This window comes from Diabrotica virgifera, chromosome 6 (assembly GCF_917563875.1).
Source record: "Diabrotica virgifera virgifera chromosome 6, PGI_DIABVI_V3a".
NCBI classification, from domain to species: Eukaryota; Metazoa; Arthropoda; class Insecta; order Coleoptera; family Chrysomelidae; genus Diabrotica; species Diabrotica virgifera.
Window position 1 is genome coordinate 140,561,702 of NC_065448.1, and position 21,941 is coordinate 140,583,642.

General features: G+C 35.2%; 1 protein-coding gene across 1 annotated transcript in view; it reads right to left on the bottom strand.

The window, feature by feature from the left end:
- LOC114325322 (uncharacterized) overlaps positions 1-21,941 on the bottom strand; it is a 63,141-nt gene that overhangs the window by 12,413 nt on the left and 28,787 nt on the right. Inside the window, exon 4 of the mRNA XM_050654048.1 lies at positions 17,280-17,488. Within this exon, the coding sequence (XP_050510005.1) occupies positions 17,280-17,488 (209 nt within the window). The remainder of the gene's footprint in view (positions 1-17,279; positions 17,489-21,941) is intronic.

The window sequence follows — 21,941 nt, forward strand, 5'->3', positions numbered from 1 at the left end:
AAAATAGCATGTAAATGTACCAAAGGATGTACAAAAAACTGCAGTTGTAGGAAGATATGAATTAGTTGTTCAATATTCTGCAAATGGTGCATGTGCATGGGTACTAATTGTGGGAACTCTAAGATAACTGAGGTGTCAGAGAAAGATATTGAAGCTAATGCTAACAAAGAGATGGACTTTGATTTTGAAATTTTTTTAAATGTCAACGTTTAAATAGTTTTAACTAAAGTAATGTTTTCTAAGACTAATGTTTATGTAATTTTTGTAAAAGAAATAATTTTAAATAATACAGGTAAAAAAATATCAAACAATCACTCGATTTCCATTATGTATTTAAATGTAGATGATACACCATTTTAAAGAACAGAAAGTAAGCCGTCTTTATTGAGCAATATATAGTATATTCATGTACAAGAAAAAAAAAGTTATAATGAGAAATTTCAAAAATAATCGTAAAAAATGTAAAAAATATTTTTTTTATATTAGGTATTATATAATATATAATATATAATATATAATATATAATATATAATATATAATATATAATATATAATATATAATATATAATATATAATATATAATATATAATATATAATATATAATATATAATATATAATATGTTATATAATAATATTATTTTATTTTTATATTATATTATAAAATATCGTCAAAAGTATAAAAGCTTGAAAAACCATAATCTCTTTAAGAAAAAGTCGTACAACGTTATACAGTAGATCATTTTAAAGGTAATTGATTTCTATTCCTATTACGTGTACCATTTCATATACCTAAAGTTACGTAGAAAAAAGTTACGGAAGAATATTTGCGAAATAACAAGGAAAATTGCCCAAAATTGCTGTGAGTGGCGAACTTTGAAAAATCATATTTCGAAAACTGTAAATTCTAATTACCTTTACTAAACAACATTTTAAAGAAGAAATTTGTAGATTTTTTTTCTGTAAAGCAATGTTTACACCTATATCCTCGTGGACAAAAGTTATGGGACAAAAAACAAAATTTCTTTCTTTTGGGTTTCATTGTGCTTTTTCTTTTGAATATATTTTTGTAAAAAAAAGTATCATTGACTTTAAAAAGTAACGTTTAGATATAAAATTTAACCAGGAACAATTTTTATGTCGATATGTTTGTACCAAAAGTTCATAGAACTCACCCTAATGTAACCTGTGCCCAGGGACTAATTCACCCATTTCTCAAAAACGCACCCCTTTATATGGTAGCACTCCGAGGTTTTTTCATATATAGATATCCATTGACCATATGAAATAATAAAACCCTGTTAACGTTGTAGTTCCTTTTAGCTATCATATTTTGAATATAATCAATAGCCTATAGTACAACTTGAATGAATACTACCTATTATTACTCAATTATATCTTATCTTGTGACTTTACTAATTTATCTAGGACTTTCAATTTCACATTATGCATTAGTTTATCGTTGTTTTAGCTGTCCAATATTGATAATACGAAGGTCATTTTGAATTTACCTTTCAGTTTTAGGAATTCTTTGAAGTTATACTTCTTTAGGCGCGATTGAGAGTGAATTTTTATTATTCTGGGCGCATGCGCACACTTACAGTATGTAGTTCGTTGTTAATCTTTTACGTTATATATGTATCAGCTACGTTATCTTTTACGTTATATATATAAAATATATTAGTATTTTTATATTATATTAGCATTTTTAGTAAAAATATTATTTATTATAATTTTTGTGTCTTTGGATTTGTCTTTCTCGAGAGTAAGATAATAAAGTATCTATTATAACATTTTTATACTTCACTTGATCTATTTGTCACCGTGATTTGTAATTATTTCCGAGATGTCACGTACACAGAGCGATGATAGCTTTGTTGGTAGAGCATTGGATAAAAGATCGAGATGTCCCGGGTTCAAATCCCGGACGATTCATATTCTTTTTTTTTTTTTAATTTTTGGTATTGTTTTATTAAAAATTTTTTGAAAGTGGTAGGTAAGTATTAGAGTTAGTTTAATATTTAAATAAAATACAAATAAACTGTTTATTATATTTATTTCGTTGAAATTATATAATAAAAGTATAACTTCTTACGTGCGTACACACACATTCTTTTTTTTTTGTTACAAAATGCACCAAACCCTTCCCTTTATTTTGGCCAGCCTGCTTTAAGTATACAACTCGTCTTCATCAATTTCTACATTCCTTATCTCCGTGAAATATTTTTTCTATCCTATTTAATGGTGATTAAATTTTGCTATTAAATAATGTAGAAAATTATCTGCATTAAAGAAAGCCTGTTATCTACATATACTTATATACCTAAACAAAAATCTGCAGATTTGAGGAACTACGTTCTTACAGAACATTTTACATTATATCATAACTAATTAAGATATATACAGGAAACTAATTAAGATAGATAAAGCGAAATAATTATGTTGCTTCTTGCTGATACTGATAATTTTTACAAGGTAATTATTATCAAACTAATTCATGGACGCCTAACTTTCCTTTCTTAAATTTTTAGTATCGCTGTTTTATGTAAATTAGGTGAAAACATTACTTGTCCGTATAATAGCACCTATTTACAAAAACAAGGGTAATACAGAACAACCAGGCCCGGACTGGGCCGCCGGCGGGCCGGTGCGCCTTTTGCCTTCGTTAGTATATATCCATTAAAAAAATTAAACGATGAAAAAAATTTTTTTAACCTTTACACAAAGACTAGGTGGCAACCTTTCCCCTAAAAACTGTTTTTACTTAATGAAGAAACAGAAACTGCTATAGAAACCTATATAATGAAGCCAGTGGGGACAACAAAGTATAACTTTTACCAGGTATCAGATAATCAAATAGCACAGATACGACGCGCGGCGCCCTCGAAGACCATTTTTACGATTCGGGCGCCTTTCGTAGGCATCAATATCCGGTGTTTCTATTATAATACATAGGTAGCTTAGATTCGACGCGCGGCGCCCTCGAAGACAATTTTTACGATTCGGGCGCCTTTTGTAGGTATCAATAATTTTCGCTGTTTGTGTTATAATAAATAGCTTAGATACGACTCGCGGCGCCATTGAAGACAATTTTTAGATTCCTTTGTCTTTTGTAGGTATCAATATCCACTGTCTCTATTATAATAAATAGCTTAGATACGACGCGCGGTGCCCTCGAAGACCATTTTTAGATTCTGGCGCCTTTTGTAGGTATCAATATCCGCTGATTATATTATAATAAATAGCTCTGACAGGACGCGCGGCGCCCTCGAAGATCATTTTTAGATTTTGACGCCTTTTCTAAGTATCAATATTCGCTGTTTCTATTACAATAGGTAAATAGCTTAGATACGACGCGCGACGCCCTCGAAGATAATTTTTACGATTCGGGCGCCTTTCGTAGGTATCAATTTCCGCTGTTTCTATTATAAAAATGGTCTTCGAGGGAGCTGCGCGTTGCATCTAAGCCATTTAATTATCTTATACTTGATACAAACAGTGTTCACATCCCACAATTGGCCTATAATAGACAGGTGTAGTTTTCTGCTCTGCATAACTACATTATACATATAGGATTGTTGCGCCTCTGAATCCTAAATAATGAAGCCATTGGGTACAACAAAATACAACTTGTCAACTTTTATCAGGTATTAGATTGTTGCGCCCCAGAATCCTAAATAATTAAGGCATTGGGTACAACAAAATACAAATTGTCAACTTGTATCAGGTATTAGACAATCAACTGGCTTAGACGCAACGCGCGGCGTCCTCGAAGACCAATTTTACGATTCAGACGCCTTTCGTAGGTATCAATATCCGCTCTTTCTATTATAATAAAAGAGTGTTACATCTCACAATTGGCCTAAATATATGAGTGTAGTCTTCTGCGCTCCATAACTACATTACACATGTAGGATTGTTGCGCCCTAGAATCCTACATAATGAAGCCCGTGGGCGCAGTAGAAACGCAACTCTGTCAGAATGCGAAAAAAGTGGCCATTTTAATGTTTGGTATAAATGTTTAAGAAATTCGATATGCATCCTTTAAAAATAAGAGCTTGCCGATATTGTAACATCCCATTTATACTCCGGGCACTGAAGTCAGGCAAAAAGTCGCCTCACTACTGGACTCTCGTGCCTGATGACCTCCCTTGCCACATATGTAGCAGGAGTCGCTCTGTCTTCTCCCTTGCAGTCGGTTTTACCATGACCGAACTGTAGGCATCTGAAGCATCGCTAGACATGCAGCCTCTCTTTCGTATCTTGCACGAGTTATAGCCAATATGTTCTTTCCAGTGCTTTTTTTGGCTGCGATGCGCGTCAGTCTGACTGTGACGTTTGTGTTGCCTTCTCCATTTTTCCTTATAGAGACGAGTTTGATGTGTTAGATTTTCTGCTGCCGGTATACCTGCGAACCTGTCTCAGGATTTCTTCCTTTGTGACATCACTGTCTATATTAAATATATCCACCTGGTCCTGATAGCCCCGGACGTCCGCTACTACGTTTTCCTCCATGCGGGCCACGCTTATCTTCTTCAGGTGTTCGGCCTGTTCTTTCCATACCACTTCGAGCTTTAGGTTCCTCTACCTAATCTTCTTAGCGCTTTTGACACCAATTTGACTCTTCCTCGTGTCTGCACTGCCTTTGTTTAGCTTTAGTAACTCGGCGTAGGATTTTTCACCTCCCTTCACGATCACCTTCTGCGTCACCACGTTCATACTCCTCCAGCGCGAGGTGGAGGTCCATACCCATAAAGGTGACTTCGAGGAGCTTCCTGAGGTTCCTACCTCTGTAACCACCCCTATACTCTTAGGGACGCCTCTCTGGTCTCCAGTGTCTCTATGTCTTCCCTCAATAATTTAGAGATAATTGCCAGTAGTCTCTTGTCACCTTCCATTTCCGTCACCCCTTTCTCTACATGGATTATGAAAATAGTCTGACGATTTCCCCGGTTCTCTTTTTCCTGACTCTACCTTGTAATTGTGATCATAGAAAGAATTAAATGGGAGGTCTCTTGGTCTGTATGTACCTACTGCACTTACTACCAGTTTCTTTTCAGGTTCCAAGACCATTACTATAAAAAATAAGTCGCCTGGAGGTTTATTTTCTCTTCCCGGTTTGACGACCGTAAAGTAAAGTGATCTTCTTCCTATTCCAATTTATAATGTTAATTTTTTCAAAGCCCCTTTCCCTTGAGTTCAGGACCGTTGCGATCATTTGTATCTATCTTTCACTAGGTTATTCGGGAAAGAACTCTTCGAAGTCCATTTGTGTGGACACGCTTGCCGCCTCTTAGTCGTTCCTTCCTCGCCGCTTTTTTCCACGATTATATTTTGGTTCTCAATGCTGCTGAGGGCTACTTCTTTGTAAGTGCCCTCCATGTCTTCGGTGGACAGTGGTCTTCGGTAGTTTAAGGACAGCGCGAGACGGTTCTCCAATAGGAAGACGATCAGTGGAAAGACCACGAAAATGATGGAACGATGGCCACGACAACTTACTAGAGGCGCATTGAAAAAACAGACAGTCATGTCTATACAAAAAGAAGAAGATGTCTTTGGTGACTCTTTTTAGGTTTTTTACTTCATTCTTGATTTCGACTTTCGTGCTCTTATGATCGGACATTAGTTTCACTAAATTATTTGTAACTCTGGTAAGTTTATTCATTGCTCTTACCATATCCGTTATTTCGGAACTCCACTCCTTCTCTCTAGATATTTTCTCCCCAAGTGAGGAGCTCCTTTGCAAGGTTGTCTCCTCTGGAAGCTCCGTCTTGTTCAGGTCCCTACCCCTGACCGGAATTCTTCCAACAGATCCCCTTTTTCCGAAGTCTCCTTTCTCTTTTCTTCTTCGCTGAGTACTTTACCTTTGTTCCCTTCACTACTGATGAACACGATATTATCATCTCAATCATAGCTTGTTCCACCTTGCATCACCACCGGTGACTCGCTCCATTGTCCCTTCGTTTTGATTTATTTTTTCCTGCGTGACTAAATACTTATCCACATAGTTCCCATCAGTAGGGGCGAATTATACTGTCCGGCGAGGCAGTGCGCCCTTACCCACGTTAAGGCTTCAATATCAAATTTCAAAGGGTTTCGTCAGTTCTCCGAGGGCTTCGTTTGCGGCTGTCTGATCTAGGTCATTCACCACTCAGGCACGGATCGCCTGACACCGTGTGGTTGCGGATATTTTATCTAGGTTTACTCTTCTATTATATGGAGTGTTAGAGCGCTCTAAAAATTTGAAAAACTTCAAAAAGTGAATTATATTGAACACTAATCATGATTTTTGTTAATTGTTTTCGAACCAGTAGATTCCTCTGTAGAAGCAGTTGAAAAATTACTCAAACTTTTCAAAAATTTGTTTTAAATCTCCAAAGATTACCAAAAAATGTAACGGAGTAAAAGGGATACTGGGAAACTGAAGCTATATTTTTATGGCATCTTAATATAATTTAAAATTTCCAATAAAAATATTAAATTACTTTATGGATTTAAATTAAAATAAACTTAAAAAAATCACAAGTAATATTAATAGCGTTACTTGAAAATACATGCGTTAGCATTTGAAAAAAGTTTGATGTAAAGAAGGGGGGGGGGTCCGGCGCCTTTTTTAGGATTTGGGTTGGCGCCTTTTTTATGTGCCAGTCCGGCCCTGAGAACAACAATGGACAAACTACAGGGTGACAAAACTACTTAGTCACACCACGAAATAGAGAGAGTAATTGATAGACGGACAATAATATTTAAAATTGAGAAATTAAAGTACACCACTAAAAATACCAAAGGCTATAAAGCAATAACTCTGATGATCTATTAGTATAAATGACTAACATGGTTATACAAAATTGTCCAAAGCTGATTAGAATTAATTAACTACTACTAAATTACTAAGTAATTCTAATCAGAAAAAACAAAGACTAATAATTATCAGAAACCAGATACTATCCAAAATACTTCTTTTCTTTTCTTTATGATATTTAGTCATAGGCGTAACCAGGATACTCGTAAGGATGGGGTTACAACTACTGGAAAGGGGGGGGTTACAACTACTGGAAGGTCTCCGAGGGGTATGGTGTTAAGCGTATAGAGCTCAAAGTACATCCCAATGGGGGGGGGGTTATAACCCCCAAAACCCCCCTGGTTACGCCTATGTGTTTAGTAGCTGATGCTTAGTGTCTATCATTCTGAGAACACGTTTGACTAAAAGTGTTAAATCTTCGTAAAAACAATTTTATTAAAAAGACTGAAGATTAAGTTTTCAATCTAATATCACACAAAATAATATTAAAAATATTACTCCACATCCCACCAGATTGAAAACAATGGGAACCTTCTCTGGTTACACCTCCGAGGTAGGGATGGCGGTTTTTAACAAAACACCGGTTTTCGGTTATACCGGTTTTTTTTGCTTACGGTTTAACCTGGCGGTTAAAACCGGCCAAAAAAACCGGTTGTTCCAAAAACCGGTTTTCGGTTTTTTAATCCAATAGGTTACAATGTTACCACATCCAATGGTGCACTTTAGTTTGCGATACTCCACTCGACTCGATATCAATAATATCAAAATTAGTACTATCGAAAGAACATCAATATCAATATAAATAAAACACAATTTTTAATAAAACCATGTTATTATATTAATTATTATACTTATTTATTATTTTATTATTATTATATGTTTATTGATTATTATTAAATATAATATAGCGTAAAATTAATATATACACATATTGCAATAATATACAATTTAACCCAACCATTTCAACTTATACAAAATTTCCCAGACTCTTTCAAATGGCATTTAAAAAAAATAATATCAACATAAATATTTTACTTAAAAATAAATTGGATAATGCAATTTATCTTTTCTTTTTACTACCATCAAAAAAAATTATCATGTATTTGTTTAACACGTTTGTATAATTTTGTATAATAGGTACATTTTAACTCATTTAATACTTCCTGTATGGGTGTATCATTTTGAAAACGTAGGGAAATCCTTGGAGATTCGTATTCGTAATCGGTAATTCGATATTCATAGTCAGACATTATTTTTGGTTATCAGAAAAAGTCATTCACCTACTTTCAATGTCAAGAGTCAAGTGTGAAAAATAGATGATGTTTGCGTCTACTTCACCAAATCACTTCTTATGTAAATATTATGATTACAAATACCTTTTCAACGAAATATTGTAATAAAACTAAATTGCTCCTGGCTGATGTGAGTTTGCACTTTCAGTTTGCTTCTGTATTTATAAAATAAAATTTGAATTATGGTTTTATTTGGAATAATTACTAAAGAATAATAATTATAAAAAATCAATGGGAAAATCCCAATAGTTGGCTGTATACCATAGTTTAAAAAACCAATACAGAAGTAAAAACTTCGAGATGTATTCTGGTATAAAATCGTTTATTTAAAACTATAAAATGTCATCGATTGCAGAACGTTTTCGTTCTAAACAGAACATCTTCAGTGCATCCTGCCGAGTATTTTGAAACTAGCACACTGTAAATAGTGTTAACATCATCATATATGGTTTACATAATGTAATATGTTAAAATGTTATGACTACAAGTCGATGTTAATGGATAAAGTGGAACACATGCTAAAAGGGTGCCATAGTTCCCTGCTCGAAGATGCTAGGTACTTGCCAATTCAATGGGCACAGACCAACTTGGGGACCAATTCAATGGGCACAGAGTTGGTCTGTGCCCATTGAATTGGCAAGTACCTAGCATCTTCGAGCAGGGAACCATGGCACCCTTTTAGCATGTGTTCCACTTTATCCATTAACATCGACTTGTAGTCATAACATTTTAACATATTACATTATGTAAACCATATATTATGATGATGTTAACACTATTTACAGTGTGCTAGTTTCAAAATACTCGGCAGGATGCACTGAAGATGTTCTGTTTAGAACGAAAAGGTTCTGCAATCGATGACATTTTATAGTTTTAAATAAACGATTTTATACCAGAATACATCTCGAAGTTTTTACTTCTGTATTGGTTGAATAATAATTATGATTGGGATCCAAAATAATACCTAACCTAATCCTAATCACCGTAAAAACCTAATAACCGGTTTTTACTTTAAAAAGAAAAAACCGGTTAAAACCGGAACAAAAAACAACCGGTAAAACTGGTTATTGCGAAGTAAAAAACCGGTTTTCGGTTAAAACCGGTAGGTTTTTCCCATCCCTACTCCGAAGCTTCTAAAATTTGCAAGCCATAACTGATGCTGAGACTAAAGAAGATGAGGGAATTTTACAATTTATAATTCACGTTCCATCTGCTCAGCGCGGTAAAGTTCCAACGAGAATAGTCCCCTTAGTACTCCAATCAGAGTAAACGTTTAAATCAAAAATTAATAACCATTTTCAATTTCGTTGAAACACGAAACTACAGCCGCACCATATTCCAGTCCAATCAGAGAGCGCAGCAGGCACCTCTACCGGTTTTGAAACTTATTAGTCTCTCATCAGGAGGCACATATGCTGCTCTCCTCGACCCAGTGCAGTTACGCATTGCAACGAACGAAATGACAGAGACGCCCAAGCCCAACTGCTAGCAAAAGACTATGTTTTTAATATTATTTTGTGTGCTATTAGATTGAAAACTTAGTCTTTTGCTAGCAGTTGCCGCTAGGGCATCCCTGCCATTTCGTTCGTTGCAATGCGTAACTGCACGCCGGGGTTTGTCCCGGTTGTGTCGGGGAGAGCAGCATATGTGCCTCCTGATGAGAGAATAATAAGTTTCGAAACCGGTAGAGGTGCTTGCTGCGCTCTCTGATTGGACTGGAATATGGTGCGGCTCTAGTTTCGTGTTGCAACGAAATTGAAAGCGGTTATTCATTTTTAATTTTATTAAAATTTATTGACACATTTCTACCTCCTTTTCCTCAACTTTTACCAGTTAGCTAACAGTCCCCACAGAGTTATCATTTTTATATCTCAGGTATGAACCGTTTTTGAGACTGCAGTAACCCCGACTTCCCTAATGACGTCGTTCCTCATCTTGTTCCATCTAGTCTTGCCCAACATTTAGCGTAGAATCTTTAGGTCAGTTACCTCTATCTTTTCCCCAAACCTTTTTTACAGCCTACAACTTCACGGCCGTATACCAAAGCAGAGTACACCACACTCTTTTATATCGTTCCTTTCAGTCCTTCACTAATTTTTCGATCATAGAGTACCCCGATCATTCGTTCCTAGTTAAACTAACCAGCCTGTAGATCTAGTGTCCCAATTTATTTTATGTAGGAGCCAAAGTATTTAAATTCTCTTGCTCGTCCTAGTCTTCCCCAAGCCATTCGATGTCGCCAACAATTTCTGTTCCTCCCGACCACATGTACTCCGTTTTTGCCCTACTAGTCTTAAGTCCTCTCTCTTCAATAGCCTTTCTTTAATTCCCCCATTTCTTCTCCAATATTTCTTTGCTCTCCTTCACTAACACGATATCATCCTCAAAGAGCATTAACCAATGAGTCAATGCTCTTTGCATTGACTAGCCCTAGGGACTCAGTGAAAAATGTAACCAACCGTCACTGAAAAATTTTCCAAATGAGTTGATTGCCTTCTTAAAAGAGCGTAGGCGCAACTTTCGTGCCAATGCTTTCTAAATCCATTCAGTATTTTTAAAAAATTTAAACGCACAATGAAAAATTATATTATTACGAAGGGCCAAAAGTCCCTGAAAACTTCTATAATATTTATATTAATAAGTTACAGGACTGAAAAAAAAGAGAAACTTTAGTGTGATTTTTAATTCCAAATATCTCATTCAAAAGAAACTTTTGTTTGTGTTTATTCCAAGGAACTTTCGGCCCTCGGTAATAATGTTAATATAAAGATTACGTAATCTTTCATTTTCTTTTCAAAAATATTTCTAATAATTATTCGAATAAAATAAATGGATTTAAAAATAGGGCAGTCAATGAGGTTCTTTAGCTCCGAATTCCATCCTACTACATCTATTTACTTGATATTTTCACAGTAAAGCAGGCCACGCACTGAATCGGCATAGAGCGATCGGCTCGGCTAAGAGCAATCGGCAGAGTTTGTTATACTATCCGTTGCAAGATAATTGGGATGGAATGCCCTAAATTAAGAGACTGGACCTTGATTTTTGACAATTCGCTTCGTTATCGATCATTCGGTATCTGTACACTAATCAGATACGAAGCGAATACGTTCGATAACGAAGCGAAGGGTCAAAAATCGAGGTCCTGGGCCGATATCAAGCATAAAATAATCTGGGGAATTCCATCCGAATTATCTTGCAACGGATAGTACATGGAAATAAATAAGCCACCGCGCACCTCCTAAGAACGTTCGACAGTCGACAGTAGAACGTTCGACAGTCAAACGTTCTTAGACGGTGCGCGGTGGCTCATTTATTTCCATGTATAGCAAAATCTGCCGATTGCTCTTAGCCGAGCCGATCGCTCTATGCCGATTCAGTGCGCGGCCTGCTTTAGTAGAGAACAGCTCAAGAAACAAAGTCTACCCTATGCCGATGTGTGCTTTTATCTAGGGGGTGGTTTCTACCCCTTCTGGAGGGTGGAACATTTTTTGGTTAAAATAACCAAAAAATTTTCCACCTTTTTTTTGGTTAAAATAACCACTCATTTGTGGCGGTGACTATAATGCCAAGCATCAGAGTTGGGGTTCTAGACTAGATAAGACCCGAGGAAGAGAGCTATACAAAGCAATAAACAACGATAATCTAGAAGTAGTAACAACACGAGAACCAACGTACTGGCCAACCGACTTAAATAAAACACCCGATCTTCTGAACTTTAGCATAACTAAACAAATTAACAGGAACTATTTGCATGCGGAGTCATGTTATGAACTTTCTTCCAATCATTCGCCAGTTGTTATAATACTAAATAAAAAAATTCTCCACAGGAAAAAACCATGTGTATTGCACAACCGAAAAACAAACTGGAATATCTTTAAACAACTGGTCGAGGAGCGACTTCAACTAAACATTTCCCTAAAGACCAATGAGGAGATCGAATATGCAGTAGAACACCTAAACTTAGTTACACAACAAGCTGCCTGGGACTCAACAACACCCAGCAACAATGAAATGAAGAGTGAATAAACTTCAATATCAATAAGAGAGAAAATAGCCCAGAAAAAAAACTCAGAAAACAGTGGCAAGCAACTAGAGCGTCACAAACAAAAACGCAGTTGAACAATGCTGTTAAGGAGCTAAAAGAAATGATAGCAACAGAAAAGAATCTACAATTCAGTGAACACATTAAATAACTAGATACAACTGAACAAAAAAACTACTCCCTGTGGAAGGCTACTAGAAAATTAAATAGACCCCAATACAATACCGGGTGTCCACTTATATTTTCCCCCATTTTAACTGCCTATAACTTCTAAACGGTTCAAGATAGAAATATGCGGTTTTAGCTGAAATGTTTTATTTTAGTAAAAGTTTTGTCTGAATGGATTGAATTTTTTATATCGCTTTCAAATACAAAATAAAAAATGGCGGATTTTTGAAAAAAACTTTGTTGACTTTTTTTTAATGGAACACACAGTATATTTTTTTGTAAATTGAAAGAAAGGTCATTCACCTATCCAGCGATATAAAGTTTTTCAAAATGGGTTGTCAAATCACTGAGTAATTAATTTTTAAAATGAGGGGTGCAACGTGGATATCACATACCTAAATAACATAACTGAGCAAAATGATATTATGTTATGTGATTTCCACATTGCATCTCTCATTTTAAAAATTAATTGCTCAGTCATTTGGCAACCGATTTAAAAATTTTTTATATCGCTGGATAGGTAAATGACCGTTCTTTCAAGACACAAAAAAATATACTGGGTGTTTTAATAAAAAAAGTTAACAACGTTTTTTTTTTTAAAAATCCGCCATTTTTTATTTAAATGCGATATAAAAAATGGTCATTTACCTAAAAACTTGAAAAAACGGTCATTTATCTATCCAGAGATATAAAATTTTTTAAAAGCGGTTGTCAAATGATTGAGCAATTAATTTTTAAAATGAGAGATGCAATGTGGAAATCACATAACTTGCTTAGTTATATTATTTAGGTATGTGATATCCACGTTGCACCTCTCATTTTAAAAATTAATTACTCAGTGATTTGACAACCGATTTTAAAAAACTTTATATCGCTAGATGGGTGAATGACCTTTCTTTCAATTTACAAAAGAATATACTGGGTGTTCCATTAAAAAAGTCAACAAAGTTCTTTTCAAAAATCCGCCATTTTTTATTTCGTATTTGAAAGCGATATAAAAAATTCCATCCATTCAGACAAAACTTTTACTAAAATAAAACATTTCAGTGAAAACCGCATATTTCTATCTTGAGCCGTTTAGAAGTTATAGGCAGTTAAAATGGGGGAAAATATAAGTGGACACCCGGTATACCACCATTAAAAAAAGAGCAGGGCGGATGGTTAAAAACACCAAAGGAAAAAGCAGAGACATTTGCAAACCACCTAAGAACTGTGTTCATTCCTAATGAAACAACTGACCCCAACCAAGAGGAAACAATAAACCAAGCACTTGAAGAATCATACCAGCTAGAATTACCAGAAAAAAGATTCAACAAAAGTGAAATAAAGGCCACAATAAGATTAAATACCAACCCTAAAGAAGCTCCAGGGTACGACCTAATCACAGGACAAATATTACAAGAACTGCCGGAAATAGGATATACATATCTAACACAATTATTCAATTCAATCATGCAAATCAGCTATTTCCCGCCACAATGGAAAGTAGCCGAAATAACACCCATTTTAAAACAAGGCAAACCACCTGAAAGGGTAGAATCATACCGGCCCATTAGTCTACTACCAGTGCTATCCAAAGTGTTAGAAAAACTTTTATTAACAAGACTAACGCCTCTCCTAGAAGACAAGGGAATAATTCCAACTCACCAATTTGGATTCAGGCAGAAACATGCTACCATTCAACAAGTACATCGAATAGTAAACAGAATCCATAAAGACCTCGAAGCATCCAGATATTGCTCCGCCCTGTTCATAGACATAGGACAAGCGTTTGACAAGGTATGGCACCAGGGGTTGCTCCATAAGCTAAGGAGTTGTTTGCCTCTAAATTATTACACACTACTAAAGTCATACCTTACAAATAGATGCTTTAGAGTCAAATACGACAATGAAATATCGGAACTCCAACCCATAACAGCGGGTGTCCCCCTGGGAAGTGTACTGGGTCCTGTCCTGTACCTACTCTATACTGCCGACCTTCCAACATCACCTGCCACAACAACAGCTACATTTGCAGATGATACTGCGATCTTTTGCTCCAACAAGAATCCAAACATCGCATCAGAACTACTACAAAATAACATAACTGAAGTCGAAAAATGGTTAAAAAAAATGGAGAATTAAACCAAACGAGCAAAAGTCGATACATGTAACATTTATAACCCGTAGAGGAACCTGTCAACCTGTATGTATTAAACGCAAATAAATACCACAGAAAGATGATGTAAAGTACCTTGGGATTCACCTGGATAGAAAACTGACCTGGAAAAAACACATATTTTCCAAGCGAAAACAATTGGGCCATAAGATGAGAGACATATTATACTGGCTAATAGGAAAACAATCCCAGTTATCAACACAAAATAAATTATTCCTATACAAAGCGGTGTTGAAGCCAATTTGGACCTATGGCATAGGACTGTGGGGAACAGCCGCAAATTCTAATATAGAAATTATACAAAAGTTCCAATCCAAAATACTAAGGATGATTTTAAATATACCGTGGTATATCACCAACAACGCCGTACATCGAGATGCAGAGGTAACTTATGTAAAGGAAGAAATTACACATCGAATAAAAAAATACAAGGACCGATTGCGGGAACACCCAAACCACCTAGCAAGGAACTTGATGCAGATGTGTGCAGTGCGCAGGTTAAAACGTAAAGTGACTAGTGATTTAGTGTGAGCCAAAAACAAGTGTAGGGCTTATTTATGTTTTCCCAGAACCAATAATAGTTTAGTAGACTAACATTAAGAGCGGCATATGTATGGAGCGGGTATGTTCGCCACATGTCAATAGTTTAGCCGACAAAAATATTACTTAATGCTTATTACTTTGTAAAAAATGGCAGATTGTAATAAATTGGAATGTCAATAAAAAAAAATAACCACAAAAGTACCTAGAGAACCCAATTCTAAGCAAAAACTGTTCTGTATTTTTTTTTGAAAACTCAATATTTTTGAGTTATTTGTGGTTAAAAATTGGCCGTTTTCATTGAAAAATGACACCTTTTCGGACAGTTTTTTACGAATACCTTAAAAACTATGCATCTAACGAAAAAAAATATATAAAATGTTTCTGTAGCTTATAAAAAACAAAGAGATTTGTTCCTTCATAAATCTTCTAGTTATAATACAAAAAGAGATATGGTAGGTGAGAAGAGTTTGTTTGGTGCATGCTCAAATCGGTGTATTCAACTTGAAATAAAAGAGAAACGGTCGATTTTGGGTGTATAATGGTATAATGCTACCAATACCTTTTGTAGTGCTTGAAAATACCTTTAAAAGGGGCGATATTAAATGTCGATTACATTCAAACTAAGCGAGATTTGCTACAAAAAAATTGATGACTAATGCAATTTAAGAAAAAATCAGAAGTATATTTAACCCCTCATCCATCAGAATTTAAATACATCGTTTTCCTTCTACAATACTTTTTATTATAGTGCTATTTATATGTTCAAAAAGTTGGACGGGTTTAAAATGAATGGTTTTTGAAAAAAATAAGATCAAATTATACATCGCATTTTTAAATTTTCTTAAAAATCTTCCTTTTTCTCCATGTAACTTGAAAAAAGATACCACACAAAAATGTAGGGTTTTGTTGGACTAAAATTTTGTTTTATTTTTCATTATTGTATCTCTTGTCATTTTCAAGTTACATGTAGAAAAAGGAAGATTTTTAAGAAAAATTAAAAATGCGCTCTATAAATTGATCTTATTTTTTTTCAAAAACCATTCATTTTAAACCCGTCCAACTTTTTGAACATAGAAATAGCTCTATAATAAAATGTATTGTAGAAGTAAAATGATGCATTAAAATTCTGGTGGATGAGGGATTAAATATACTCATAAATATATCATTTTTTCATAAAAGACATTAGTCATCAAATTTTTTTGCAGCATATCTTGCTTAGTTTATATGTAATCGACCTTTAATATTGCTCATTTTAAAGGCTTTCTTAAGCACTCCAAAATCCAAAATTATACACCTAAAATCGACCGTTTCTCTGTTATTTTAAGTTGAATACACCGATTTGAGCATGCACCAAAAATCAAACTATTTTGACCTACCAAATCTCTTTTTGTAACTAGAAGATATATGAAAGAACTAATCTCTTTGTTTTTCTATAATCTACAAAAATGTTTTATATAGTGTTTTAGTTAGATGCATAGTTTTTAAGGTACATATTCGCAAAAAAAACCGTTCGAAAAGGAGTTATGTTTCAATGAAAATGGCCAATTTTCAACCACGAATAACTCAAAAATAATTGAGTTTTCAAAAAAAGATTATAGAACAGTTTTTGCTTAGAACTAGGTTCTCTAGCCACTTCCGCGATTATTTTGATCAAGAAATTTTCCACACCCGAAAAGGGGTGAGAACCACTCCCAAGATAAAAGCACACATCGGCATAGGGTAGACTTTGAAATAGTAGATAAGTAGAGGCTATTCCCAAAATTTCATTAAAATCCATGCAATAGGATAGAATTCGGAGGTAATATCCTATTCTTGTTCCCATTGACTGGCGTAAAAGTATTGGTCCGAAATTTTGCGCATACGCTCTCATTTCAATTTTTTTGTAATGAACGGTCTATCAATCATAATATCGATTTTGGTGGATGAATTATTTTTATTAGATCATCGAAATTCAGTTATCGGTGATAAGGTTTCAAAGATATTTTCAAAGAGACAAAGAAAACTAGTATGTAACGTGTATTCTGATACAGTTAGGTTAGGATAGATTAGGTTCAGAATTTGATCGACAAAACTCATTTTCAAAATTCTAAATAATCGGCATGAAGTTCTGAAATATACGAATTTACCTCACTTAAGCCATAAAATTGGCAGTAAAATTCACTCAATTCAAAATCTAATATGCTGAATATACAAATTACCTGAAAAATAACTCTACACTGAGTACTTTTTTAATAAGTTCGAAAGATAAATGCATTGTTACTTTAACTGTACTTGCCTTTGGTACTGATCCAGTAGATTTAAGCTTTCCATTTATGTATAATGACCATGCCGCTTGAAATGATGACCACGATTGGCATACATGATACCATCTATTTTCAATAAAATTTGACGAAAATTCAAAAATAGCTACACCACTTATTTCTAAATTAATGCTTTTACCATTTGGAGCTATCCATACACGTATAAGACTTTCTTCCTCATTTTCTAAAAGAAAAAAAAAGAGATTTTTAAAAATTAATAGATGTTGCAGAGATGTTTGTTATTATAGTACTCTTTTTGTGCTTGTTGAAATTTTTAGTACAAATATATAGTGTTATTAAGGCATCCTGTCAGTCTATTTGGTTTTTGTACTTGACCTCTCTTTCTTTGTTCATGTCTCCATAGTTGACCTTCAGTGTAATTCCAAGGTATTTTATTTCCATTACTTGTTTAATACCGATGCCATCTATTTTACATTTAATTGATTCTTTGCTGATTACTATTGTTTTAATTTTTTGAGTTGAGATTGTCATATTAAAGTCTTTTCTCTTATGTTATCTATGGACTAGTATTTGCAGACTATATTTATCTTGAGCCATCAATATTACGTCGTCTGCGTAACAGTGTATTTTTGCTTCTTTCTTTCCCATTCTGTATCCCCTTCATTTGTTAACACTTTTGATAATTTCATGCATGATTAACTTAAAGAGTATTTGGCTCAATGAGTCAATGAGTCTTATTCCGCTGCTTATGTCTATAGGTTCTGTAAGTTTTCCATTTATTCTGACTTCCACTTTGTGTTGATTTTATGATACTTAGGGGAACTTCTCTATTATACAGAAGGCGAATTGTTTCTTTGAGTCTTACTATGTCAATTGCTTTCTTCAAGTCAATCAGACACATAAATGTTGGTTTACTATAGTGATTTTTAAGTAATTTGCTCTATGACGAATATTGCATCTATACACGCTCTTTCAGTACGTAAACTCTGTTGTTATCAGTATGTAAACATCTGCTAAATTTTGGATTGAAGCAGAGGTGACATTCAAGTGAGAGGTGGCATTCGGATTTTTGCAGATAAAATTAGGTGAAAACTTCAGTAATTATAATTGACTCATGCTTCTTCTCAAATATGCCCGCAACATTAATAAAGAAATTAAAATATTTAAAAATTTCGAAAAACATCGATTTTTTTCTACTTTTATTGCTTACAACTTTAAAACGATTCATTTTGGAACAAAGTAGTACAGAAATAAAATAAAGACAATTAAATTTTGTATGATATACGACTGTTTTAAAATGTCTTAAATTATTGCCCTGTCTGGAAAATAGTAATAAATTCAAAATAAGGGGGCAAAATAAGCCTGTTTTTATTTAATGTTTTTCAACCACTTTGGTTGCACTTAGAACCTTCGTAATTTGCTTAGAACCTTCGTAATTTGCTTAGAAAATTCTTACAACATACTTAATGCGTCCACCAAATTTCATTAAAATCGATATAATAGATTTTGCATAATAATTTTGCAATCTAAATTTTTTTAAAAAAGTTCAAATTTTTTAAAAACTCTCAGAACAAAAAGTAGACCGTTTGGAAGCTTGCTAATTTTTTGACATGTTAAGAGGCTCTCTAGCTATCTAATACACTTTACGGAATTAAAATCGGATTATTTAAGCGGCTTCAGCGTTGTTTTAAAGTTATGAACAATTTTTTGGCTTATAAACAAATATAGTGAGGGCGTTTGAGTTGGAACAAATTCATTATCTCGAGAATGGGCGACTCTGGAGATCAATTCCGAAACAGGTCGATTTTTTTGTATTTAAATTATAATTTTTTGGCATATATATCATACTAGTGACGTCATCCATCTGGGTGTGATGACGTAATCGATGATTTTTTAAATGAGAATATGGGTCATGTGCTAGCTTATTCGAAAGGTTATTTAATTTTCTATCCATTAATATATATAGACATTAGCATAATTATATATACAGGGTGCCCAAAATGTTTTTTAATTAATTGAGACAAAAAGAAGAAACTGTATAATTTATTTAATTCGAAATACATTTTACTGTTGTTCTAAAACAGAAAATTTATTTAGCGTATGGCTTAAGTATATCACAGAATATAGTTAGATTTATGCATTATACAATGCATCACAAACAGATGTCCAATTTTTTTATATATTCGATTGACCCTTCGGTTGCCATTACAAAGTCTATAGGGTCGCCTGTGTATGCTCTGCGTGGGCAGTCCTGAACAATGTGACTGATCGTCTGTCTTGCAGCGCCGCAGTCACAAGAAGGCGAGGGGAGTTTACCCCATCTGTGGAGGGAGTCGGCGCATCTTCCACAGTTTGTTCGAATTCGATTAAGGGCTGCCCAAATCTTACGGGGACGTTCAAATTCGCCAGGTTTCCCTATGATGTCCGGTAGACTATGGTAATGCGGATCTGTCCTACTTTCCCAATCTTCTCTCCATCGGGTATTTAAGTCAAAGTTGGATTGCTGCAGCGCTTGAGCAGATTGTAGAGGGGGTAACCTGGATCGAAGACGGTTTCCAAGAATATCGGGGATGTCGTTGTGGACTAGAAGCTGGCGACTGTCCATTATTTTGTTATATTCTTTAACCAATGCATGTTCGCGGCGTAGGTTGGGTGGTGCTATATTACTAAGGGTAGGTAGCCACATTGTAGGGGTGGGCTTAATTGTGCCTGTTATCATACGCATAGTACGGTTTAGTTGGGTGTCGACCAGGTGGGTATGCCTGCTATTTAGCCACACTGGAGCACAGTATTCTGCCACCGGATATATCAGGCCAAGAGCAGAGGATCTTAATGTTGATGCTGTGGACCCCCATGTAGTGCCGCAGAGTTTCTGTATTATATTGTTGCGTGTTTTCAATTTTGCTGCTGTTTTCGTCAGGTGTTCTCTGAATGTGAGCGTTCTGTCTAGAGTAACCCCAAGGTATTTCGGGTATTTATTGTGTTTTAACAGCTTGTTATTAAAATACACTCGCAATTCTCTGTTTGCCAACTTGTTGTTTAGATGAAAAGCTGATACTTCAGTTTTTGTAGTACTTGGCTGTAGTCTCCATTTCTTAAGGTATTCGCTGAGGATGGATAAGTCATTCGTGAGAGTGATTTCTGTAGTTTCTAAAGATTGGTGGCTTGTTGCAAGGGTCCAGTCGTCAGCATATCCAAACTTCCGAGATTCGGTTTCAGGCATGTCAGCAATATAGAGGCTGAAAAGTAAAGGGGCAAGGACAGAACCCTGTGGAAGACCATTGTTAAGTTTCATCTGTCTACTCGTCTCCTTTCCCATTATAACCTGGAAGGCTCTGTTGGTCAGCATGTTGTCAATGAGGTTAATTATCTTTCTGCAGGGGATAATGCGGGCCAGTTTATATATTAATCCCTGTCTCCAAACAGTATCATATGCTGCTGTTAGATCTATAAATACTGTTGCTGTCTTTTGTTTCTTTTGAAAACTAGCTTCTATAAAAGTTGTTAATGACAGCACTTGGTCCGTACAGCTTCGATGAGGGCGGAAGCCAGCTTGTTCAATGGGGACATTTTCTAGTATCCTGTGACTAGTTCTGTTGAGGAGAAGCTTTTCTAATAGTTTATATACCATGCTGAGTAGAGCTATGGGGCGGTAGTTTTCTGGCTTATCGTTTGATTTGCCCGGTTTCGGAATTGCAATTATCTTTGTTCGCTTAAGTGAGAAAGGAATGTTACCTGACTGAAGTATATCATTAAAGAACATTGCAAGCCACTGTTTCGTGTATGCACCACTGTGTATCAAGAACTCTGGATGGATACCATCAAACCCAGGTGCTTTACCTGATTTCATTTCTTTCAGCGCATGTGTGATTTCAGAAATAAGTATTCTTGCTGAATATTCGGAGTTCGTTCTGTTCATTTGTTTTAATGCCCTTAAGTCTCTTTTCACGTTGGTAGTATGTGTTCGATCTCGTGGAGCTCTGGATAGAGATACTATATGGGAGGCAACCTTGTTAGGAGACATTTTAGACTCTCTGGATTCCAGCTGGTTAGCTCCTCCAATTTTCCGCAACAAGGACCATGCCTGCCGGCTTGATTTTTTGAAGTCAAGGTTTTCGACAGTCTTTATCCATTTTTGGCGTCTAGCTGTATCGATGTTGTGTAAAAGCTCATCGGCTATTTCTCGGTCACCACTTTCGAGAAACTTCGTGTATAAGTCTTCACATGTTTCAGTCCATCCAGGCACATATTCTTTGCGATACCCCCTAGGGATGGTTTTCTTGGCAGTGCTTATTACTGCGCCCACAAACCTCTCATAATGTTTGCTGGTTGGAGGGACCCAGCTCAAGGTCCGGTCTAGTTGTTCAGAGAATTTCTTCCAGTTTGCTTTTCTAAGATTCCACCTGGGTCGAGGATATGATCTAATTATTGGAATTGATATTCCGATGGTGATAAGCACCGGACGATGTTGAGTATGTGGGAAGTCTGCAAGGACACTTCTCGCAGTTGTTAGTGGTCTGTCATTGGTATCTTTTGAGACAAAACATAGGTCTGGGTTATATTCTTTTCTCCATGCAGCTGATTTAAATGTTCCTCTGTAAAACAGAAAAAAATGTTTATTTGATAAATAAATGAAAAATGAATTTATTACGACTCGAACGTTCTCACTTTATTTG